Raw genomic sequence first — 25,840 nt, forward strand, 5'->3', positions numbered from 1 at the left:
TTATAGAATCATAGAGTCATGTTGGTTGGAAAAGATCTATAAGATCATAGAGTCCAACCACTAACCTAACGCTGTTGAGTCCATCACTAAACCATGTCCCTACGAGCTTCATCTACCTCACTGCCCTCAAGTTATGCCAGGGAAGGTTCAGATCGGATATTAGGAAAAATTTTGTCACGGAAAGGGTTGTCAGGCATTGGAACAGGCTGCCCAGGAAAGTGGTGGAGTCACCATCCCTGGAGGGGTTTAAAGACACGTAGATGAGGTTCTTAGGGACATGGTTTAGTGCCAGAGTTGGAGTAATGGTTGGACTTAGTGATCTTTAGGATCTTTTCCTACCAAACTGATTCTATGATTCTGTGATTATGCCCATGAGAGCAGCAGGATGGGGTCATGGGTGTCACTGTGCTTCTTCCCAACACCTTCTGAAGTGGGTTTGCTGTTCCTCAGGCATCTCCATGAAGCTTGTGGAAAGGTACTGGTGGAGGAGAACAGAGGGTGGTGGTGCTGGTGTCGGGATGAGCTGTCCCCATGTCTGACAAAACCCGATCTCTGCCACCTCCACGAGCGTCCGTCCCAGCAGCTGCGGGCTGGAGGGTCCCAGCTTCCCCAGCGAGGGAGGACGGGGCTGTGGGGCCTCTGGGCAGGGCAAGAGCCTTCAAAGCAAACAGCGAGCAGTTCTGTGCAGGAGCTCATCTGGATAGTGAGCAGTGCTCAGGGAGGTTTTATCAGGCCGTATTATTTTTTTTTCCTTCTTTTTTTTAATTTATTTTTTTTTCTTCCCTGGCCTTGGCTTGTCCTTTGTTTGCAGGCTGCCAAAGTGGGGGAATGTGGGGGAGCTGAAGAGTTCTTCACGCCGACTCCTTTTGTCTTGCAGGGTGTAAACAGCTGAGGCTGTCGCTGAAATGCAAATGTGTGTTTTTCCACAGATCTGAGCCACTTTTTTTTCCAGTAAGCAGGAATGCTCCACATTTTAAAGGCTGCTCCCACCTGACATCTTGATGTGGCTTAGTGCAGAGGTGATGCTGACCTCAGTAATTCGGTGATAGCACATCACGGAGAGCACAGACGACACACTGGGCAGTGGGAGGACCTACATCCCCCTTGCCAAGGTGAGGTATGGAGATGGAGCGAAGCAATGGCGCAGCTGGGCGATTCCCAGCCTTTGGGGTGATGCTCCTGCAGCCCGGGTTTGGCCAGGGCCTCCCAGCCACATCTCAGGGCCCTTCCATGTGCTCATCTGGGTCGCACTCCCCAGTGAGACATTCTCCAGCAGATGGAGGTGTCACTGTCCCCTTGTTGAGCTCCAATACTCTGTTTTAAGTACATCCCCTGCCTGATTCAGCACGGGAGATATTGAGCCAAAGAGCCAGTTCTCATCACTGGGGCATGAGATCGCCCTAGTTCCTACACCATATACTAAAACATTTCAACATGCACTGGGTCTGGGGGAAAAAGCACCCCGAAGTGTTACGACATTTACCTGAGAGCCCCATTTCTGGTCCCTGCTCTTAAATGCCCTGTTTTAGGCAGTGAAGCAACTCTTGCTTGCTGGTTTGGACCCAAAGCAGGACCTGGGTGGTGGAAAACCTGCCTGCTGTGTGGTCAGGACATGGAGACATCAGGTGGAGCAGCAGGCAGCAGCTTTGGAGTCAGCAGGAGGAGGTACTTGGGTTCAGTCTTCCCATAAACTTACGGATCCGAGAGCTAAATCCAAGTGTACCTCCCCCAGTGGGAACAGCCCCTCTCAATTCTCTGCAAGCACCACTGCAGAAAGCTCCAACCAACCACCACTAATATTAGCTAATTTTGAGGGTGACACCAAGCTGGGAGGGGTGGCTGACACGCCAGAAGGCTGTGCTGCCATCCAGTGAGACCTGGACAGGCTGGAGAGTTGGACAGGGGAAAATTTAATGAAATATAACAAGGGAAAGTGCAGAGTCTTACATCTGGGCAGGAACAATCCCAGGTTCCAGTATAAGTTGGGGAACCACCTGTTAGAGAGCAGTGTAGGGGAAAGGGACCTGGGGGTCCTGGTGGACAGCAGGATGACCATGAGCCAGCACTGTGCCCTTGTGGCCAAGAAGGCCAATGGCATCCTGGGGTGTATTAGAAGGGGGGTGGTTAGTAGGTCAGAGAGGTTCTCCTTCCCCTCTACTCTGCCCTGGTGAGACCTCATCCGGAATATTGTGTCCAGTTCTGGGCCCCTCAGTTCAGGAAGGACAGGGAACTGCTGGAGAGAGTCCAGCGCAGGGCAATGAAGATGCTGAAGGGAGTGGAGCATCTCCCGTGTGAGGAAAGGCTGAGGGAGCTGGGGCTCTTGAGCTTGGAGGAGACTGAGGGGAGGCCTCATTAATGTTTATAAATATGTAAAGGGTGAGTGTCAGGAGGATGGAGCCAGGCTCTTCTCGGTGACAACCAGTGATAGGACAAGGGGCAATGGGTTCAAACTGGAACACAAGAGGTTCCACTTAAATATGAGAAGAAACTTCTTCTCAGTGAGGGTGACGGAACACTGGAACAGGCTGCCCAGGGAGGTTGTGGAGTCTCCTTCTCTGCAGACATTCCAACCCGCCTGGACACCTTCCTGTGTAACCTCATCTGGGTGTTCCTGCTCTGGCAGGGGGATTGGACTGGATGATCTTTTGAGGTCCCTTCCAATCCCTAACATTCTGTGATTCTGTGATTTCAAAGAGATGAATTTTCTCACTTCCAGCAGACAGAGAAACCACTAACGACAGCCAGACATGGAGATTTGAGCACCTCTCGTTTCCTCCTAGAGCTGCCCATTAGAGGATCCCACGTGTCCCCAACAGTAAGTCTGTTGTGGTTTAACCCCAGCTGGCAACTAAGCACCACACAGCCACTCGCTCACTCCCCCCAGTGGGATGGGGGAGAGAATCAGAAGGGTAAAAGTGAGAAAACTCGTGGTTTTGGGATAAAGACAGTCTAATAAGTAAAGCAAAAGCTATGCACACAAAACGAGGAATTCATTCACTGATTCCCATGGGCAGGCAGGTGTTGAGCCACCTCCAGGAAAGCTGGGCCTCAGCACGTATAAGGGTTACTTGGGAAGACAAAATGCCATAATTCTGAATGTTCCCCCCCCACACACTTCTTCTTTCCCCAGCTTTATATACTGAGCACGATGTCATATGGTATGAAATATCCCTTTGGTTAGTGGGGGTCATCTGTCCCACTTGTGTCCCCTCCAAAGTCCCTGTGCAGCCCCAGCCTACTCACTGGTGGGGTGAGAGGCAGAAAAGGCTTTGACTCTGTAAGTTCTGCTCAGCAATAATGAAAACATCCCTGTGTTATCAACACTTCTCAGCACAAATCCAAAACATAACCCCATACCAGCTGCTATGAAGAAAATTAACTCTATCCCAGCCAATACAAGCACAACAGCTTTTTGCCTGCTGTAAATCATGTCGGCATGGTTGATATGTGCAAGTTCGGATGGCATTGCCACCCTCAGTTCGTACCCTGAAGAGCCACCGCAGCGGCTCAGATGGTTGTGTCACGGGGTAAAGTACAGCCGGGCTCTCCCGACGGGTTCATCTAACGTTACAGTCCACCACCTTGTCACCTATATCTGAGCTCATCAGGCTTAAACCACCGTCTCTCTCCCCACCAGCTCTAACAGGAGCCAGGGCGCAGGGTAACGCAGAGTCATCCATCTTGCAGATGCCAGGTTTAGGGGCGATGAACACCGTGCGGGCAGAGCACCCAAAACCTCCTGCTCGACCTCCCAGAAGAATTTAGGTGGAGAAGGACCACTGGAAATCACCTAGTCCAAACCCCTGGTCAAAGCAGGACACACACGGGGACACCTCGGTTTTGCATATCTCCATGCTGCACACCTCAAGCAGCGTTTAATCACCCCTCGCTGTGACTTTTTTTTATTCCGTCCATCCAGTCTGAGTTCCCCTTGCTGCAGCCAGGGACTGCTGCTTCCCATCCCACGCAGGGCATGTCCCTGCCAGGAGTGGGATTGCTTTTGTCCCTGCCAGGAGTGGGATTGCTTTAGTCCGTGTGTCAGGAGTGGGGTCACTTTAGTCCGTGTCAGGAGGGGGGTTTGCTTTTGTCTGTCTCAGGAGGGGGGTTACTTTTCCCCGCGGAAAAACTCGATTCCCCTTTTCCCGGATCGCCGGCTGTACACGCAGCCAGGAAGGGCCAATGTCCACCGTATCCCCCTTGCATCTGACCCGGGACAAATCCAGCCCCTCCGCGGAGACACGCAGGGATTTGAGGCCAGATAAGGGGCTGGAAGGGAGGAAGAGGAGGAGCACGATCCCTCGAGCAGAGCGTGAGACCCCACTGGGGACAGGCTTTGGGCTGCAACCGAGGAGCAGGATCCCCGGCAAGCTGCGCAAAAAACATCTCCTTAAAATCCCGCTTGCATGACTGTTGCTCCTCCCCGTGCTCTCCCCAGACCCTTTTCCCCGCTTCGGCAGAGCTCGGCGCACCACGTACCTGGCGTGGGGTGTCCCGGCCACCCTCCGCTCCCGTCCCAGCGGCCGGAGGAGCAGGACGGACCCCTCGGGCAGCCCCGGCCCCGCGGAGCCGGGCGAGAGGCGGCTGCTCCGGCGGGAGGACGCGGCTCGGGCGGGCAGAGCGGCTGCCGGGCTGGCCCCGAAGGGGAGGGACCAAACTTTGCCTTAGTTTTCAGATGAGACGATCTTTCTGGGAGACATCTTCGCCGGGCCTGGAAAACAAGTTTCTGGCATGGAGCCATCCCCCCTCCACAAAAACACACCCCGGAGCACCCGGCGGCTGCGTAGACGCCGGGATGTGCCGTTGCAGGGCAGGGACGGGTTTAGATATGGGCTTGTTTGCATGTGGCTGTGAAATTCTGGCTTTTCTCCGTGCTGCCGAGCGTGGTGGCATCGGGCTGGGTCAAGCACCGGGATCCCTGTGAGAAAATCCCCCCGGATGGGTCACAGCATCCCATGGAGGAGCTGCGACCTTATGGCTGGGCAAGGCGGGGAGACTTTTGGCTCAGGGTCCCTCCAGGAAAATCAAAATATTTTCTTCTGGCTGTATGAGAAGCCAGAATCTACTCTAGGTGCACCTGCTTTGGCAGGCGGGTTGGACTAGATGATCTCCAGAAGTCCCTTCCAACCACAACCATGCTGTGATTCTGTAATAACACACTAAGGAAGCCAATCCCACTTTTCAGTGCAACTTTTGGAGTGATTTAAGGTGCATCAAGCGCAGGTCCCTACTGATGCGGTGGTTTTTAAGCAACCTCCCACTTTGTGCAGCCTGATAACGCTGAATTTAGGGAATTAACCCTAAAACCATCACCAAAAATAAAAGATTAGTTTTCTGAGAGGTTGATCCAGGTGAGGAAACAAGCATATAAGTGTCAAGGCTTGCAAAAGATGATGACAAGGAGGGGAGGGAAGGTAAAATTTGGCTTGACCTAAATTTCTTGTGAAGCTGCACCCATGGACTGTCTCTTTGGAGAGCTGCTGAGCTCCTGGGGTGGGATCATTGGCTTTTCTTCCTCTTCCTTTGCATGGATGTGGGTGGGTACGATGTGAAGCTAGCAGAGCACAAAGGTGCGTGAAATTTAAGTTATATTTTTAAGCTTTGAATTTTGTTGGCATTTCTTTGGAAAAGAATAAGAAAGTTGCATGGAAAGGTCCAAGATTTATTTTTCTGTACTTTTGTCCATCACTCACTGGATGCATTAAAGTCTAACATTTTCAGGATAGATTTAATGCTGATGAAAGGCCTTGGAGGACAACTCTGAAGGTTAGTGAGAGACAATGAAGAGGAGGAGGTCGTGCATGAGTGGTTAAAGTAACAGAGACATGACAAAGCCAATGATACTTTTGTGGCCCACTGAGGAGCTCCAAAATTTATTATATTTTTAAATATATGCAGATATATCCAGATATTTCCAAATATGCTGCAGTCAAACTCAGTATAAGCCACACATGGGTCTTTCTCTTGGATCTGGTCTACAGAGTCCAAACACATAAGTCAGGGGACCTGCTGAAGCAGGCTGTGATTCCCTCTGACCTCTGTATCTCACCTTTTTCTTACAAGAAAGTAGGGTGGAGATGGTGGTGTGTCTTTCCAGCCTGGATTTGGGATGTGGTTGGGATGTCTATGGAAGCAGGGAAATGGCCTCATCCACCTCTGGCTCCCAGCATGTAGAATCATAGAATGGTTTGGGTTAGAAGGGACCTTCCAAGCTCATCCAGTGCCACCCCTGCCATGAGCAGGGACATCTTCACCAGCTCAGGTTGCTCAGAGCTCCGTCCAGCCTGGCCTGGGATGTCTCCAGGGATGGTTCATCCACCACCTCTCTGGGCAACCTGGGCCAGTGTTTTACAACCCCCATTGTAAACAATTTCTTCCTCATGTCTGGCCTGAACCTCCCTTGCCTTGTTGCAACAGGCCTTGCTAAAAAACCTGTCCCCATCTTTCTTACAGGCCCTGTTTAAGTACTGTAGCCCCTGGGATTGTGAACGTTCCGTCACATCAGCCCCTACAAGCTCCAGTGTTGGTCCTTTCCAACACGCTGAACATGGAAATCACACTCTTTTCAATCTGCGAAAATTACTCTATGAAGTAAATGCAACACAAAAGCTGGAGCAAATCCTAAAAGTCTTCTGGTTTATGAGTGGGACTGGACTAATTAACTCAAGACCAGCTGTTGATATGAGAATATAAAAATTTTCTCCCCATTGATTTGGCCAGACTGGAGAAAATATTGCAGTATTTCCATCCTCTGGGTACCATAGTGATCCTTGCAAGCTGTTTAAATTCCTTGCCAGAAAAGCAGCAAGGAAATATCCCCTAGCACAGGCATAATTGTTTAAATCCGCAGCTCTGCTGGGGCTGGAGATCTACTTGCGTTTCTTGATAGGGATCTGTTGCATGTGACTAGAAATTCCAAAACACGGCTATGGAGGTGAGATTTTTAAGCAGCATGGCATAGCTACATTATTTGCACCAAATAAAATCAGAAGATACTTACGCAGACATTTCTTCCATTGCAATAAAATGCTGCGAGTAATGGATCTGCAGCACTGGCAAGGGAGGAGCCAGTTTCCATGGCAAGTGAGAACCAACAAACCTGTGGCAAATGTTTGGCCTGAGCCGACCATTCATTAGCAACATCCTTGAGAAATGCGATGTGGTTTTGTCCTTCATATAAAGGGCTGCACTTCACTTCAGATTTTTGGCTAAATTAAACATCACCATCAGTCTGTGTTCGCTGGTTTGAGGATAAATTATTTGTTTTCTTCCTATCATTCCTTTTTTTCTTTCTTTCTTTTTTTTTTTTTTTGATAAATCCCAGTTTCCCACATTCTCATTTTTAATCCAGATGCTGCTCGTTCTGTTAAAATTGCTCTTGGGAAGAGCTGATATACCAGTGAACACTCACTAAACAACCGTCCCCCTTTCACCAGGCGCCTTTCTGAAGCCTGCGGCATGACGGAGCTCCACGAGGCCGTGGCTGTGGGGGACTACGACCTGGCGGAGGAGATTCTGAGGTCAGGGCGCTGCGACCCGAATCACAAGGATGTCGACTGGCACGACAGGACCCCGCTGCACTGGGCTGCTGCGAAAGGTAAGGGCACCCTCTGCCCTGTCGCTTCTGCGTTAGCTTTGTGAAAAATGATGCTGATTGTAATTACATCTTGCTACGATGGCAATTGATGCTGGTGATAGTCACAGCTCATATCTGATGCTTTTGTCCTTAATGAGGAAAAAGAGCAAAATACCAATTTAAATGGGAACTTTGCCTTCAAAATAGTTTATGGGATTACCATCAAAGTGATTTTTTAGCTTTTTTTTTTCCATCACATGTGAAAGTTTACCATGTACATGATGTGTACATACAGCATGTCTGCTTGTCCCTCACTTTACTTTTCAAAGAGGTGGCTTCATAGAGTTCAGAGTAGTTATTTCTAACATACACCTGCATGAATGAGCAGAAAGTCAAACCCACTGTATTTAAACCAGGTATTTATCAAACCAAATAGAACAAAATAATCACAATGTGTTATACATTGCACTCCCTTTATCCCACCTGAACAGCACAGGACCAGAGTTGTTTGCAGCTCCCATTTGGTCCCTCACCATCAGAACTGTCAAAGTAAAATATCTCGTTTCAACCCAGAAAAGAGAGGAATGCAACAGCATATAATGTATAGTTGTACACAGTGTAAAATGGGAAACTGGGCCTTTACTCCTCCATGTTAGGGTGTTTGTTACATGTTGGGTTCTCATGTCATGGTATCTCTCTTTGCTCAGAAATCAGGTGTGTGATTTGCTGGTTTACACTTGGCACCATGTTTTACTTTTGTCCCGATGGATTATTACTCCTTTGGGCAGCAGCAAAGGGAATTGAGTTATTTAAGAAAATGGTGATGAGAGACTGGCCTGGCCTAGGTGCCACTGGGAAGGATCTAGCTCAGTTAAGGCAGTGTGAGGTGGGAAAGAAATAATTTTTTTGCTTCTTTAAGCAATTCCACAAGTTAGAAGAATATGAAGCTAAATGAAAATGAGTAATTTCTCTGTCTTCTATCAAACAAACCTTTGTTTTAGTAAAGCTGCTTACAGGTTTTCCAGTTTTTTAATGTTTAAATTTTATTTTGCGTTGAACTAAAAACGAAAATGAAACGATGAAATAGTCGACAGCCAATCCGTCAATAACTAATTGAGATGTGCTGTTCAGAAATTAGTAGAAAGCTTTTTGATTATATTGCTGATTTTGTTGCAAAATACTTCTGGAAGCAGTTTAGTTTGGGAAAAAAAAAATCCGTGTTTTCTAACAGGTATCATTTATTGGATAAATCAAAGGGACAGATCATGGGTAGAATCCATCATTACATGACTGAGGGAATTACGATCAACTGTATGTGACCTTCTGCATCCAGAAGGTACAAAGTCTAATGCAGGTGCATCTTCTCTCCCTGTTTTCCTGCCCAACCAAGGGCAATCGGAGCTGGTCAAGCTGCTGGTGGACCACGGTGCCCGGCATTGCCTGCGGAGCGATGTGGGCTGGACCCCGGCTCACTTTGCTGCCGAATCGGGGAGGCTGGGGGTGCTCCGCACCCTTCATTCCCTGCACGCCGCCATGGACGCGGCCGACCTCTTCGGCGACACTCCCAAGAGGATCGCGGAAATCTACGGGCACCAGGACTGCTCCAGGTTCTTGGAAAGGTGAGTGGCGATGGCCAGAACCACCATGGTGGCTGATGGGGCTGCAGCGGTGAAAATTAAATTGACTTGCTATAGAAAGGACCAGAACAAATATGAGTGTGTTACTTATATTTTTACCTAAAGCCTATTAAAGCCATCAGACACAAGAAGTATTAATAAATAAGCAAATACTCAGGTTTGCCGGTTCTTTGAGAATAAGGCACTTTCTTCTATTTCTTTATACAGTTCTCAGTTCTTGGCTTGCTCAGTTTCTATATCAGAAAAGCTAAATATTTTCTATCCTAGAAAGGGAGAGGTCTGCAGGCCTGTTCCCCTAGATTAATCATTTATAATAATTGCTCACCTATTCAATGCTGTCATTTTTGCACTAATCTCACCGATAAATCCTGCTTATCAAGTCCTGCCAAGTCTGTCACATGTGCCGTGCACTTGGCCACGCACCAGAGCCGTGACGGTGAGGTGGCAGCAAGGATGAGGGAACTGCCGGGATGATGCCGACGCGGTGCCTGTGGAGGCGGCTGGGAGAATGATTGACAGGATGATTGACATCCTGCTCTGTGCCATGTCGGCAACAGCCTAGGGCGACTCGTAGCTGATGGAGGGTTTTCTGAGGTGAATGACTAATTTAAGGTGGAAAACGTCTCTTTCAGAGCCATGTGCTGGCCTGACTCACGCCGTGGCTGCATGGCTCGGCCAGGAGCATGGCTGGGGCAAGTTAATAGCTGGGAAGATGGTTTGAATGCCCATGCTGTGGACATTTTATAGAATCATAGAATCACTTTGGTTGAAGAGATCCATAAGATTATCAAGTTCAACCGTAACCTAACTCTGGCACTAAACCATGTCCCTAAGAAGCTCATCTTTTAAACCCTTCCAGGGATGGTGACTCCACCACTTCCATGGGCAGCCTGTTCCAATGCCTGACAACCCTTTCTGTGGAGAAATGTTTCCTAATATCCAATCTGAACCTCCCCTGGTGCAACTTGAGGCCATTTCCTCTCATCCTATCACTTGTTCCTTGGGAGAAGAGACCAACCCCCTCCATGCTCCAACCTCCTTTCAGGCAGTTGCAGACAGCGATCAGGTCTCCCCTCAGCTCCTGTTCTCCAGGCTGAACAGCCCCAGCTCCCTCAGCTTCTCCTCATCACACTTGTGCTCCAGACCCCTCACCAGCTTCATTGCCCTTCTCTGAACTCACTCCAGCACCTCAAGGTCTTTCCTAAGCCAAATGAAACCTGTATGATCACCTCACAGCCACGACACTGCCTGTTGGCAGCCAAGAGTTTATCATCGGGGCTCAGGAACCCTTTTTTTAAACCCAACCACTATAGTTTATAACCACAGTGGACACCTTCACCCTCCTGCAACAGTTTCACTTCCTCATGTCAGTAAACCTGGAGGCAGCTAGGAGGAATTACTGGCATTTGTGGCATGATCACATTTATCTTCTGCCCGTTCGGGTGTGCAGAAGGTCCCAGAGGTGATGTCCATGGTCAGGCTGTGTTCCACGGCTCTGGTGGGAGCTGGGCAGAACCGCCCTGTGCTGCAGACAGAAAGTGAAGCGTGTGTCTGCACACCGTGGAGTAGGTCTGCCCTCTGCTCACGGTGTCTGTGGTGTTGGTATGCAAATATGGGGGATATTTTGTTACAGAGCATCACCGCCAGTTTCGGAGGTTTGCCTGTCATGCAAAAAAGAGAGAAAAGGCAATTTTGAAAATAACAGTCTGTGCCAAATGCAGGGCTGACATGCATATCCAAACAGGGCTTTTAGCATCCAGATCCTTCCTAAATCCCAATTCAGCCCCTTTGAGCGCCCCCATTTTCCTTGCACACTGTGTGTCTGACCCCAGATGTTGCCAGCTGCATGAAGATACTCCAGCCTACCTGGGCTGAGCCACTGCTCTGTGCCGAGGACTGTTTGCATCAACATGGAAATATTACATGTATCAACATGTAAATATTATTAACATGTAAATATTAGGAATATTGTGCTACAGAATATCCATACCACTCACCGAGGTTTGCATGGACATGCAAAGGACAGGAAACAGCCTTCAAAACACAGCTGCTTCTTAGTAAAAAACATGTAATTTGCATTAGATTTATTTATTTTTTTTGCACAAAATGGGCTTTTCCCTGGATGCTGTGAGAGCTGCTGAGGATGGTGGTGAGTGGCACAGAGACCTGCAGCACATCCCTGCCACCAGCCTCTCTGCAAAGTGCCGAGCGTTGAAACTACACCAAAGGCTCCTGCTATATATTAAAAAGTATACAGAAAGAGGTTTCTTGCCCTTGGTAGCAGTTAATAGAATAGAATAAAACAGAACAGAACAGAACAAAATAGAATAGAATAATACAGTAGAATGGAATGGAATGGAATGGAATGGAATAGAATAGAATGGAATGGAATAGAATAGAATAGAATAGAATAGAATAGAATAGAATAGAATAGAATAGAACAGAACAGAACAGAACAGAATAGAATAGAATAGTTCATTTGGAAGGGACCTGCGACAATCATCTAGTCCAACTGCCTGACCACTTCAGGGCTGATGAAAAGTTAAAACACGTTATTAAGGACATTTTCTAAATGCCTCTTAAACACCGGTAGACATGGGGCATCAACCATCTCTCTCAAACATGTTTGTGCATGTGTATGTATATATGTATGTACGTGTGTATACATAGATATATATAGTAGGTCCACGCCACGCAGCACATCTGTGTGAAGCCACTGGCTTTACTCTGTGCTCTCAGCCAGGACAGCATTGCTCTGATGTGACCAAGCTGCTGTATTACAGAAAAAAGGACTTTTCCCAATATGTGATGGTGGTTTTGACAGAGCTCCATAAATACCGAGTACCTACAAAATCAGACAGTAGGAGGAAAGGGTCCCATCCAACCCAAACCATTCCACGATTCTGTGTTATATGACTTGGAATGAAAGACTAATGTACTCATCCTTTCGAAATACCCCAGAGCCTACAAAAGGCAGAAAGCAGCTATCTATTTTTTAGTCTAAGGTTACTTTTTTCCAAAATAATTACTTTGTCTGTGCCAGGCACATGTAAAGTTCGTAAAGAGAAAGTTAACAGTACTTAATAGGAAAAACATTTTAGAGCTCTGATTAACAAAACCACAACTAAGATGATTAAAAAAATAAAATAAAAAACTCACTACTGCTCAAAGTGTATTGATTTTGGTCTTGATGAAAGTGGTTTTTAATTTGCTTTGGTTGTTCACAATGGGAAGTGTAATGAAAACCATTAACATTTCAAGGCTATAAGGAAAATTATAGTGAATTATGTTTATTTTCAGGTTACCATCTTGTACAGTGTCCTTCACTGAAGATCTGAGTCTGATTTTGTTTAATAGAAAGAATATGAATATCAGAAAAACAATGACAACTTTGTTAAATTACGGATGCTAAGAGCAAACTCACTGCTGACTTGGAAATCCCGGAGTTTGGGTGAATGGTGGTTCAGTGTCTGACATCCAACAGGTTTCACACACTTGAAATCATAGAGACAACTTGAAAAACCCATCTAAAAACCCCAGCAACCAAAGGAGAGTTGTGAATGATTTGCATATGGGGATATTGGGCTGGTGAAAATGGTATTTTCTACATAATGGTTTCCCATGCAAAATTTGAACCTCCGCAGCACAGCCTTATTTCTACAACATTGTTTAATTCAAGCTATTATTTAAAAAACAGAAGTGAGGACAAATTGTCAACTTTAGTTCTGGATTTGAATGCAAAATTTAGCAAAATTTCAGGGCTGAATTGGATTAGGACTAGATAATTTCTGATTTTAAAAGGTTGTCTGTAAAGAATAATGACGTAAAAATCCTCCCAAGTTCCAACCATCTTCAGATCTGATGTTTTGGCATTAGGAATTTCTAGTAGTTATGAATAAGCAGTACAAAAAATGAATGAAAGTGGAAATGTTGCAGTTGCAGTGAGTTAATATACCGTGTGCAATTGCATTAAATGTGCTTAAGTCTATTTAACAGCACCCAAATTCACAATATCAGTCTTTGAAAGCTTTTTATGGTTAAAATTATGATTCCAATGGTAAAAGTCCGATCTCACCGTAGACACTTACTGAAGGTTTCCCACTTCAGCCCAACTCTCAGTGAGTAGCTGGTCACTTGGGGCGACGAATGCTGTTGGATTTGGGTTGAGCCTCAGTGTTTTCTTATGTATTGCCACCGACAGTGGTTTGATGATATGAATAAATGATCTCTTGATCCTGTAGAAGGGTCACTCAAGAACGATGGTGTGACTGTGCATCTGAAGGTGCCCTCTTGCTTTCTTCCCTAGAGCAGAGGTGGAGAGCCAGAACTATCGCAGGACAGCTGCGATGAAAGGAATCCCCTTAGACCAGAGGGATGAAGACTGGGAACTCAGGAAAGAAGAGTTTAAGAGGAGAAACCCACCGTGTTCTCGGGAGAACTACACATCCTCCGCTCCAAAGAAAAATAAAAAAAATAAGGGGAAGCAGTAGTGTCCCTTGCCTATTTGGTGCCCCTGACAACTCACAATTTGTAGAAAAGACACTGACAAACCTCGGATGCATCCACAGGGTGAAATATGGATGAACAGGAGAAACAGATGGCCACAAGAATGCATTTTTGTGATGTACTGTAAATACTGTCAGTAATAGGGAACTGGTAGAAGTGCTTCTGTCTGTCAGTTTGTCTACACAGTGTTTCAAAAAGATTGACCAATTTCAAAGGTAGAGTGATTTCAAATTTGGTCCATCTTTTTGAAAAGCCCTGTATATGTATCAGATCTCAAATATCAGAAAACTGCTGAAGATATTTAAATATAGTAACATTTTAAGTCACTGAAATGTACAGATTTACAGAAAGGACAGCAATTACCCATATTGTCTGAGAAAGAATTGGTTTTGCTCCTAATTGATTCAGGCAAGCATCTGGGACTGTGGTTTTGCTAACTCTGGTGATGTCTGTGGCTTTTGCTTGGTTGCTTCTTGTCCTGAGTCAACCAGGAGGCTCTACAGGGGCTTGTAGTCTCTGGTGTTGCCTATCCTTTTGGGAGTGGGGTGTAGTTGCTTCTTCTGGCTGAAGGAGACATTGATGTTGACCTTCTACTGGACGCATGCGACTAACAGTCTATCATTCCTGGCCCAGCAGAAGGGAAAACATTCTCCGTCATGACTGCTTTCAGACACCTGTGGCTGCCAAGACAGAGCACTGCCTTATTTTTAGCAGTGCCGCCAGCCGTTTTTATGTCTATGCTCATAGGAATGCTGTGGAACCTGTCCTGAGCTATCCCTCTGCTCATCAACACTTTCCATGGAAAAAGCATTTTTAACTGTTTCACTTCTCAATCATAAAAAATTGAATTTGACCCAAAGTGGTTTTCCATTCCATGCCAGCACTAGGCAGCCATTTGTATTGACTTCTGACATCTTTTATGTGTCCACTTCCCCTCCCATGCTGTGTCTGCCTCCCTTCCCCTCTGCTACCTCTCCACTGCCCAAACCTGGTCCTTCTGCAGTGCCTTGGTTACAGGGGTCCTTCACACCCAACCACAACAGTCAGGCATCGCAATCACAACTAACAACTCTCTGATCCATCTCCCTCTTCTAGATTTCCAGGGATTAATTCAACTGTCTACAAAGAAGTGCCTAATGCCACTGGAGATGCTCTCAAGTACCCAGTCTGACCCTGCGGGTCTCCAGAAGATCCTCTGCTGCAGCTCCCAACCCCATGCAGATGTCTCAGATATCCTAGGATGCCTCAGAGGACTTGAGATGCCTATGTTTGGACAAACAAGTCAAGCTCCAGATTTGTCTTTTGTCATTTTGCACTTTTTAAGCCATATCACATGTCAACTCCATTCACAGTTGGCCTGGCTGTTGAATTAGTGACAGTGCAAGCAGAGACACAGGATCATAGAATCATTTTTGTTGGAAAAGACCTTCAGGTTCATCAAATCCAACCATTAACCTGACACTATCACTAAACCATGTCCCTAGGAACCTCATCTAGGCATCTTTTAAACACCTTCAGGGATAGTGACTCAATCATTTCCCCAGGCAGACTGTTCCAATGCCTGACAACCCTTTCTGTGAAGAAATTTTCCCTAATATCCATTCTAAACCTCTGGGAACCCTCCAGAACCTCCGTGTTGAGTTAGTCTTCTCGGAGCAGTGGGTCTGTAGTCAGGGGCTCTCCCTTGGGTTGAGATGCTGCCAAAGGAAACTCCTTGAGGTAAAGTCCCCTCACCTTTTTGGTGAGTAATTATATTTTCTGGACTGTCCTTGAGCACCCTCACCCTGTTTGTGAGTGATGATAACATCTGGGTTACCCTTGAGAGTGCTCCTTTGTGAGTGAGTTAGTGCCCGCTTTGAATCATCATTCCAAAGCTTTGGGAATTCCCTGTGCCCTGTCTGTGCTGTCTACATAGTAGACAACTAATTAGCTCCCAAGCAGTATCTTGAACCTGTAGTTGTAATGTTGTTGGAGTAATGAGTGATTTCAATAATCCTTATTTCTGGTTTGGTTTTCTGCTGTGCTATTTTAGTTAGAATAAATTTTGCTTTGAGTTTGTTGTCTGTCTGGTTTGGTTTCGGTGTGCATCTGTGACAAGCACATAGAATCATAGAATAGTTTGGGTTGGAAGGGGCCTTCAAAACTCATCCAGTGCCACTCCTGTCATGAGCAGGGACATCTTCACCCAGCTCAGGTTGCTCAGAGCCCCATCCAGCCTGGCCTGGGATGTGTCCAGGGATGGTTCAGCCACCACCTCTCTGGGCAACCTGGGCCAGTGTTTCACCACCTTCACTGTAAAAAATTTCTTTCTCATGTCTAGCCTGAATCTGCCCTTTTAGTTTAAAACCATCACCCTTTGTCCTGTTGCAGCAGGGCCTGCTAAAAAGTCTGTCCCCATCTTTCTTATTGGCCCCTTTTAAGTACAGAAAGGCCACAATAAGGTCTCCTGGAGCTTCTCTTCTCCAGGCTGAACACCCCCAGCTCTCTCAGCCTGTCCTCCCAGCAGAGCTGTTCCAGCCTCGGATCATTTCTGTGGCTCCTCTGGCCCCTCTCCAACAGGTCCATGTGTGTCCTGTGCTGAGGAACCAGAGCTGGACGCAGAACTGCAGGGGGGTCTCACCTGAGCGGAGCAGAGAGGCAGAATCACCTCCCTCCACCTGCTGGACATGCTCGCTGTGATGCAGCCCAAGATACATCTGCAAGATGTTGGTTTTGCCTGCTGAGTCTTGTGGTATGTGAGCTTTTGAGGGATGATGTTGCATGGGATGTAGGGAGTAAGATGGATTTTCCGTGGTCTTTGTGTGAAAGTGATTGAGACTGTCATGCTAAAGGATCATCTGCATTGAGCGGCAGCAGAGAAAGAAGGGAGGTGTGGCGGTTCCTGTCCTTTAAAGGCCTTTCGGCTGTGGACATGTGTCCAGATCAGTTATTTAAGATCTGCATCCCTCGGGAAATGTGGGTGATGGAGGGTGTCTTGTACTGTGGAACTGAGACTTGGTGGAGTTTGTCATCTGGTCTGAATTGCAGCTAAAGGCAATGTGCTCTGAGTATCTAATTTTGGTCAGATCACTCTAACTCTTTCTTTTTAGCAGAAAAATATGAATGTAGTATTTTTACTTTACTACTGCAGGAAAATCCAGAAGAGTGAAAGCTACTGGTTTGAAAACACTTTCTTACTTTCTTATTAACCTCTTCCCCTTTCTATTTTTGTGGGGATGGAGAGGAAGAAGGAAGGGAGTGCTCTTTTGCCCACAGAAAAGGCAACTCTTAAACTAAAAATCTTACAAACAAAGCTTTTTCACCTTCACTTCAACTTTTCAAATTACTGTCCCAGGGCCACTGGTTCTCTGAGCACAAACTCTTCCTCTGGGTTGATTTCTAATAGAGAATACATAGAAATTAGTGAGTCCTTCACACTGTTGTCCTAGAAGGTGACCACATCTCCTTTATCAGGGGAAAAGAAAGTCTGAGAAGCCTTCTGCTAGTAGAAATACTTTGAAGGTTTTTCTCAAAAACGCAGCAGAGAGAGAAAGCTCAACATCTTCTTATAGAATGAATCAATGTCCAGAAGGGCTGATGCTACACCTGAGATGACTCATTTGGGATATATCTGAATTCTGCAGAGCTTCAAGAAGCCTCTGAGGTTTGGGCTACACACCTAGCAAATTTACTCCTTCTGGGTGAGTGTTTTAAAACAAAAGCAGAAACAAAACCAGCCGAGATGCATCAAAAATGCACACCTGGCATTTGACATGAGGCGAGATGTCCCTCTGGGCCTCAGCTGGTGAAAGGAATGAACAGTTCGGGTTCCACTCTGTTCCTGCTGAAACTATTTCATGTTTAGATAACCTGCTGTGGTGGGTTGACCTTGGCCAGCTGCACAGACCCCCACCCAGCTCTTGCTCCTCAACAGGACAGGGTAGAAAATAAGATGGAAAAGCTTAGCGGTTGAGAAAAAGACAGGGACATCACTGGCCAAAGACCAGCACGGGCAAAATAGACTTGATTTGGGGAAAAACAATTTCATTTATTGTCGATTGAAAATATAGCAGGATGGTTAGAAACAAAGACAAAACCAAGACACCTCCACCCGCACTTCTTCCCAGGCTCAACTTCACTCCTTCACTCCCAGCTCCTCGACATCCATCCCCCGAGCAGGTTGGGAGAATGGAGAATGGATCTTATGATCAGTCCGTAATGCATTGTCTCTGCTGCTCCTTCTTCCTCATGTTCATCCTTTGCTTCAGTGTGGGATCTCTCACACAGGAGAATATCCCTCAGGATAAGCCTGCTCCAGTGTGGGGTCTGCATGGGCTTCAGTCCTTCAGGTCATGTCTACCAGCTCCAACATGGGGTCCTCCATGGGCTGCAGCGTGAATATCTCCTCCACCATAGTCCTCCATGGGCTGTCAGAGGAGCAACCTACATCACCATTGTCCTCTCCATGGGCTGTGAGGAATCCCTGCTCTGGCACCTCCTCCCCTTCCTTCTCTGACCCTGTTTGTTGCAGGACTGTTTCTCACAATTTTCCTCACTCCTTACTGCTGGGCAGGGTTTTTGGCCTTTTCTTAAATATATTTTCCCAGAGGAGCCACCAGCATCGCCGATGGGCTGAGCTGTGTCCTGCAGTGCGTCTGTTGGAGACACCTGGAACTGGGTTTCTCCAGCACAGAGCAGCCTTGAGCTTGCCTCACAGATCCACCTGAACCCCCAGCTGCCCAGCACCCGGCACGAACACCCCATAGATCTGCCCATGGGTCACTGCGAGTCGAAAACATGACTTTATTCCACACCGCACTTTGCACAAAACCCAGGTTCCCCTATGTTTTACTGAGCCAGAGTCCATTGGTAAAAGCAGATCTATTAAAAAGCAAAAGCAGACCAGGAGAGCAGTTGCACAGAGCAGGGGAAGTCACATTTTTTGCACTAATTGGGGCAGAGAGAGGACACATAAGGCTGATGTGGGAGGTGGGCTCTCTACCTGCACCCATTTCTGCATTGCTGTTTAGAAGCCAGTAACCACCTCTGATGAGTAATAGTGGTCAACATACTCACACATAAGTTATAAATCAAGGCAAGATAGTGGATACAACTCATAATATTACGAACTACACAGCCACAGCAGAAATAAATGTAAAACAAAATAGATATAAACATGCTGTTTAGTTAAGTAGTTTGAATCAGCAAATACCGAAGCATTTTTAGGTTTGCAGAATTCTTGTTCCCCTTTTGCAGCCAGCCCATGTACGAGGTCTGAATAACTCTGTGATTGACAATAATTTAACTCAAAGATTTATCTAAATGAAGTTATAATAATAATTTATTTAACTCATACTAATTTAGTTCAAATCATTTTAATGAAGATTTCTTGATTTAGATGGTGAAGTTAGAACATCTGTGTCATCTATACTGGCTGGAGAGTTGCATTAGACAAGAAATTACTCGTTTTTTTATAATAAAATATCAACATTTTTAATGGGCTCCGGCTTTTATTACAGTTCCTATCTCTTGCAAACCTTGCACCTCACACAGGGCAGAGCCCTTAGCAGTACCTTTTCCAGTTTGGGATTGCTGAAAATCAAAATAAGGGAATGGATAGCTGGAAAAGCATACTGAACTACCGAAAGGAGAAACATCAGAGCATCTGCCTCCTTCGTGGCATAAGCCAGTGCCAAAACCAAACACGTGAAGTTAATGGTATAAATGAAGAAGAAGGACAGAATATATTTAATGGCTTTGATGTGGACATCCATGCTGTGGTTCTTCATTGAGTTTGTCTGCATCTTGAGTTTGTGTCTCCAGAGAGAAAAGAGGAGGAGAAAGGCAGAAAACATTACTGCCATGAATGCAATGGCAAATCCCAAGCCGGTGGTAAAAAAAATAGGGAAAAAATGTTCATCCACTCTGATACTCAGTTTCCACAAATTTCCTAGGGAGGTGAAATTGAAGCTGCCAGACTGTACTTCCTGAGCAATGTCGTAGACAAGGAAGCCGATGACCAGGGATGAAAGCACTGAAACCAACAGCAGCCATGGCACGATCCTGTCAATTTTTGCCTTCAGGTAGGTGAAGAAGATGTGCCTGAAATTTGCAATTTTTATACAATAAAAAACACAAAGACAGGCAGAAGCCCATACATTGGAAGAATTTAGAAAGCTTTGAATAGCTGTCAATATTTGGGGTATGGGTTGAACCTGATAGCATGAAGGATAAATTGCTTGAAGAAAGGAATATACCCATGTGATGCACAAATACAAAAACCTGCAGCATCCCAGAAACAGCAAGATCTTCTCATTGGAGTTAAAGCTTTTCTTTTTGACCCAAGCAATACAAAGCACAGAAACAATGAAGCCGTTTATCCACATGCCAGCGAATGCCTGAAGTGTGATGACGAGTAGAGTCATGTTGTCATATGAAGTCACATTAAGTTTATTTTGAGAATAACAAGCTGCCATCCTCCAAGATGGGTAGAGCTGCTGTGCCCGAAAGACAGGTTGTTGCACCAATGCTTGGCGCAGGTTGGCAGGTGCTGTTTCCTGGGTGTCACACGTGGGAACAGGCACTTTATAGAGCTGGTGGTGGTGGGGATTTTGGTGCTGCTCCTATTCAGAGCAGGGCAGGTGCAGGGATGTAAATGTGCTGGATATTCCCTTACCTGGTATCAGTGTCAGTCTTCAATATTTGAATTTCCATTCAGAAGACCTGTGTTCGGTGACATAAACAAAGTAGATGCTTTTCTGCAGTGAACAATGTTGTGATTTAGTGACAGTCCCATGTTTGGTCATTGCCAGGATTCATGATCCGGGTTCTTCTGTCCCGTTGTCACCTACGGTGCTCTCGCAGAGGTATTTGCTCAGCAAAGGACAGTCAGAGGAGCCACTGTCCTCTTTCACTGCAGGGCCAGAGGAAGCAGAAACTAAATTTACAGAAGATCACCCATCAGCTGACACCTCCCAGCCTGCCTGTCAGAAGAGCAGCAGAATGAAGAGTTGCAGAGAAATTGCCAAATCAGCCTCCTGAAAACAACTTGCAGGAGTAGAAAATCCACTGATGGTCAGCTGGCATGAGCCACCCTTGACTTCTGGACTCAAGGGCATAGATCAAAAAAAAGCTCCCTACTGAATATCTCTTCGTGGCAGTTGCACATCCTCCTGAGATCCGGAGCCTTCAATGGGGCAGTTGATGGCTCCTTAGCACATTTTGTGCCCCACTGTGCCTGTCCCCACGTACACAACTCAGGTGGTACCAAGGTGCTGACAGTCACATCCTCCCCTACCCCCGGTCAGGGTGACTTCACCTCCAACAGCTGGGGGGGCAGGAGGGGTCAGACTCTCAGTCAATGGACAAGGTCCTCAACAAAGGAGGTGCCCAGAGAAGCCGAGAAGCTTCTGGACCATGTTGTAATGCCCACAGCCAGATCTGACCAGGCTATAAAATGAGGTCCCTGCCGAAGACCCCCTTTGAGTGGTCTTCTCGGAGCAGCGGGACTGTGAACTGGAGCCCTCCCCTTAGACTGGGACGCTGCCTAAGGAGACTTCCCAGGACAGAATGCCCTCACCTCCTCATTTGGGTGAGTGGTTATTTGCTGGATATATGCTTGAATGAGTCCTTGCCTAACCAGGCAAGTGTGAGCCCTCGCCTAACCCAGGCAAGTGATTATTTCCTCTGGCTACCCTGGAGTGGTACCTCTATTTTTTTTTTCTTGCAAGTGTCTTTGTGCATGTTGTGGATTCTCATTATTCTTATGTTGTTGTACCCCAATAATCTCAACTGATATCTGAACCTGTAGTTTTTGTTGTCAGAGGGCTAAATAATTGTATAAACCCTGTTTCTAGTTGGTTTATTGGCTACACTTTTCTGGCTAGAGTAAAGTCTGTTCTGGAACTCGTTGTCCACCTGAAACTGAGTTTGGGTTGCCTCCGTGACACTCCTGTTTCCTACCTCCACAGACAGATTGGGACAGTCCTTGCCCTGAAGGATAGGGGTGCAGCGTGATGCTGGGTGAGTGAGCAAAGCGGAGGCAAAGGCGGCAACAGGGGTGTGAAGATGGGAGGAGGTGCAGGAAGCTTGTGGGAGCAAGAAAGCTGCAGGAGTGGGCAAAGCCCTTTCCTGTGGCTGCCAGGACGAGAAACTTCTTGAACAGTCAGAGGTAAAGCTCAGCCCTGCTCTTCCCTTCTCACCGAGGGCCTTTCTCCTGCCCTGCTTCACCCTGGCAAAAGTGAGTTGTGTTCAGAGGGAAAGACCTGGGTGGGATTCCCATGCAAAACACGGAGAGCACATGGCTTCGCAGGCGTGTGAGTGGGACCAGACCAGGACCTGCTGCTGTACTCCTGCTCTGAGAGACAAAGTCTTCAGTATTTCCTGAGGAAACCCAAATGAACACATTTTGCTGGAACCTGATGGATGGCATTCTGTTGATTAAAACACAACACTATTTTTAAATTAAAATTGATGTTTTACCCATAGAATCAGATGAAAACATAAATTTCTTTGTATCTAACAAGATGTTTCCAGGCATACAAAAAACTCCCAAACAAACCTTCTCTTAAAGTGATTGATTCAGGTTGCAGACCATAAGCCTCTTCTTTTGAAGAGGTTTTTACTTCAATACTCAGCAGCTTTCGTGGTCCTATGTCAGAATGCGGCGAGGGTGGTTTGTAAAGCAGAAGAAATGAATGAGACTATCTCTGAAGAAGTCACAGAAATTTTAAATAGTTCTACAGCTCCTGACTGCTACAGGGGTTAATATACAAAGAATAGTTATAAAATGGGGAAGCAGATTGGTTATCGGATTGGTTTATGGCTATATCTAATAAGATTAAAATCTGTTCTTCCTTGCAAAGTTCAACTGTTTTGATGGCTTATGCTTATCAGTACTTCTGAAGACTTTTCACCCACAGGACAGTATATCTACACTGGCAGGCCACCAGTTGACCTTCCGAAATGGATTCCTGGATGACCTGTTGTTTCACAGCACCATTTACCTTCTCCTCTGCCTTTATGGTATTCCCACCTGCTTCTCCATTTTCTGACTTGAGATCAGGGTGAGATTTCACTTTGCTTGTGATTTTGAAACTGTACTCTCTATGTTTCAGATCCAAAACTCTGATGAAGACAGAGGTAAGGATGCGATATTTTTAAGTTAGGGGAAGCCTACCAGTCATGAAGTGGGGAATTTTATCAACTCATGTTGTTTCATCACTAACTTAGGTGTATTATTTCTTTTTCTAGTTAATGATGTTGATGGAGGACAGCTTAGAAAGGACATTCCAGAAATAATCTCAGGTAAGTCAGGATAGTAAATAAGCAGAGTGTTGAATTATTACAGAGATGTGAGCTAGCTTTTGGGGGCCACAAGTTTGGCAGATGTGATGGCACCAGCTCCCTCCTATGTGAAAAACATTCCAAATGCATCATGGATATTGCAGGGCAATTAAAAATGGGTGGGTGAACACCAACTACTTCTGGAGAGAAGGGAGAAGATCTCCACTTTGAGTCTGGTAGCAGTCAGAGAAGATGGAAAAGCAGCAACAGGGTACAGGGCAGAGGACTGAAAGGTCCATAAAAGGTTGGTGTTCAAAAGGGAAGATGGAAAGGCCAGGAAATATCCAAAAGGATCATTTTGTAGGAAGCCCAAGGTCTTAATGTTCAATTTGGAAACACACCCAACTGTTCCCAGGGAAGGCTCAGCAAACCCTGGATTGAATTTGCATCCCTCCCCACCACATCCTTCTGCAATACAGCTCCCGGAGAAACTTTGGCAGAGGCTCTAATTCAACTGCTGCTTTGTTGATGTGCGTTTATCTAAAGTGAGTTGGTTGGTTTCACATGACTGATGACCAAGATATGAAGCTTAAGCACCTTCACCCTTGCGCCAGCATTTCAGAGTGTTGATTTGAGAGAGTTTTAATTTCCTGACATTGCCTATTATCGGCTCTGGTGGGGGTTTCCTCTGGTTTTGCTGACAGAACAGAAAATATGGTGTAGGTTTGTGGGTTTTGTTGTTGTTGTTGTTTCTTTCTTTTCTTTTCTTTTCTTTTCTTGTCTTTTCTTGTCTTTTCTTGTCTTTTCTTTTCCTTTCTTTTCCTTTCTTTTCCTTTCCTTTCTTTTCCTTTCCTTTCTTTTCCTTTCCTTTCTTTTCCTTTCCTTTCTTTTCTTTTCCTTTCTTTTCCTTTCTTCTCTTCTCTTCTCTTCTCTTCTCTTCTCTTCTCTTCGCTTCGCTTTTCTTTTCTTTTCTTTTCTTTTCTTTTCCTTTCTTTTCCTTTCTTTTCCTTTCTTTTCCTTTCTTTTCCTTTCCTTTCCTTTCCTTTCCTTTCCTTTCCTTTCCTTTCCTTTCCTTTCCTTTCCTTTCCTTTCCTTTCCTTTCCTTTCCTTTCCTTTCCTTTCCTTTCCTTTCCTTTCCTTTCCTTTCCTTTCCTTTCCTCTCTTCTCTTCTCTTCTCTTCTCTTCTCTTTTTCTTTTCTTCTTCTTTTCTTCTTCTTTTCTTCTTCTTTTCTTCTTTTCTTCTTCTCTCCATATATGTGTGAGGAAAATATAAATTTTTTCTATAACAAAAGGTCTGAAGATGAACTATCTGTGTTGGGATCGTGCTTATACTAGGGCATTAAATGAAAACGTTACACTAGCAGGACTATACAGTGGCTGGGGTTTGGCCTTGGCTCTGTGTGGGGAATCTGGCAACTCAAAAAATAAGGGTATAAAATTAATCTCACATGCTGTATTTTTAAAGCATGGAATATGTGAATCAGCTGCTTAAAACACAGGTGTTTGTTGGCAGTTCAAATCCATCACTTCCAGCACCACTCTAGAAGGGGAAGAAGTCTCCCAGACTTTGTATCTACCAGGCAATGTGGATATTTTGGATACCCTTGTGCAAGTGAAGTGGCACCAGACACCCACGTTTAGGCACCTGGATGGAGACAGCTGTAATGGGATCTGAGGCACATATCACATAAATTTAATTGCTTTAATCTGAGCTTAATTCAGGCTGAACCTCTTGCCTCTCCAGAATCTTTGTCTTTCTCCTTTGGTCATGTGGGGAGTCCCAGATGATTAGCCTACGTTAGCTGACTAGTTAGGCCACTAGATGCTGGACAAATCTATTCTGCCTATAGATCAACTTCAATGTTCAGAAGTTCACAGTTGTTTCAGGATACAAGCCTGGGAAAAAGACTGAAATCTCTCTGGGCAGGTGTTACGAAATTGTTATGGAAATCTTAATTGCTATGGAAATCTGGGCAGTTGCTGTTTAAATGTGTTGGTTGGTGAGGCTGCCTGATAGAATGTGTGGTCTTTGAAAAAACACACCTTGTAGTTCTTGAAATGTTACTTTGCTCTAAATGTTTTCTTTATCTCATTTCAGAAACAAGAAGGAAGCTTTTTGAAGGTGATATTATCTTACTAGTATGTGCCACGGATCTAAACCAACATTAGCAAGAGTGTAGATTTGGCTTAAAATGTTAACAAAAGCATGTTGATCTCATTAACAGCTGTGGAAGAATACTCTGAGAAACAACTCCTACAGATGACAATTTCCCATCTCCTATACCCTACCTGACAGACTGGGTAATAAAACCTTTTATTATGGTAGCAATCTGTTACCTGCATTAAATAATACTCTGTTTTTCTCCATCTCTCTGGGCTGCTTTCGTTTTGTTTGCTATTGAATTATGCTGCATTAATGCCCTTGTTACTGCTGGCCAGACCAAGCGGCAGAATTCTACCCTGGCAGATGTTGTTTTTGATGTAACAGCTCCAGCTAGCAGCCGGATACTGATGAGCAGCCAGTTTAATTGGTATCAGTGTATCTGGCTGAGATCTTTAGATAATGAAGTCAGGAAATCCTGATCTGCAGAGCATGCATGTTGATTTGCTGCACCCTTCGTGCCTTATCTCTTCTGAACAGCCCCAGCTCACTACAGGCAGAAAGGAAATGCAGGTATTTTCTAAGTAAAAAAGTTCAGAGCATTACCCCTTCTTGTTTTCTTTGAATTTTAGGCACTACATTAAATTTTGAACAATTTAGGAGTAAAAACTAACAGTAATTCAGTGTTAAAATCCTATGGACCTCTCCTGTGTTTACTAACCCCAAGCTCAAAGGTTACAGTTCTTGAAATTATATAAC

The 25,840-nt window shown here is 45.6% G+C and overlaps 2 protein-coding genes across 2 annotated transcripts; one reads left to right on the top strand and one right to left on the bottom strand.

The window, feature by feature from the left end:
* Positions 1-4,267: 4,267 nt before the first annotated feature.
* On the top strand, positions 4,268-13,747 carry ANKRD66 (ankyrin repeat domain 66). The gene is made up of 4 exons (XM_065631186.1): positions 4,268-4,309; positions 7,434-7,594; positions 8,964-9,192; positions 13,517-13,747. Exons 2-4 carry the CDS (start codon positions 7,456-7,458, stop codon positions 13,698-13,700), a joined length of 552 nt encoding a protein of 183 aa, XP_065487258.1. The 5' UTR covers positions 4,268-4,309; positions 7,434-7,455; the 3' UTR covers positions 13,701-13,747.
* A 5,470-nt stretch (positions 13,748-19,217) lies between these two features.
* Positions 19,218-20,177, bottom strand: LOC135987368 (taste receptor type 2 member 9-like). Its single transcript, XM_065632233.1, has one exon. The coding sequence runs from the start codon at positions 20,169-20,171 to the stop codon at positions 19,218-19,220; it is 954 nt and encodes a 317-aa protein (XP_065488305.1). The 5' UTR covers positions 20,172-20,177.
* Between the last annotated feature and the right edge of the window lie 5,663 nt (positions 20,178-25,840).

This window comes from Caloenas nicobarica, chromosome 3 (genome assembly GCF_036013445.1).
Source record: "Caloenas nicobarica isolate bCalNic1 chromosome 3, bCalNic1.hap1, whole genome shotgun sequence".
Taxonomy (NCBI): Eukaryota; Metazoa; Chordata; class Aves; order Columbiformes; family Columbidae; genus Caloenas; species Caloenas nicobarica.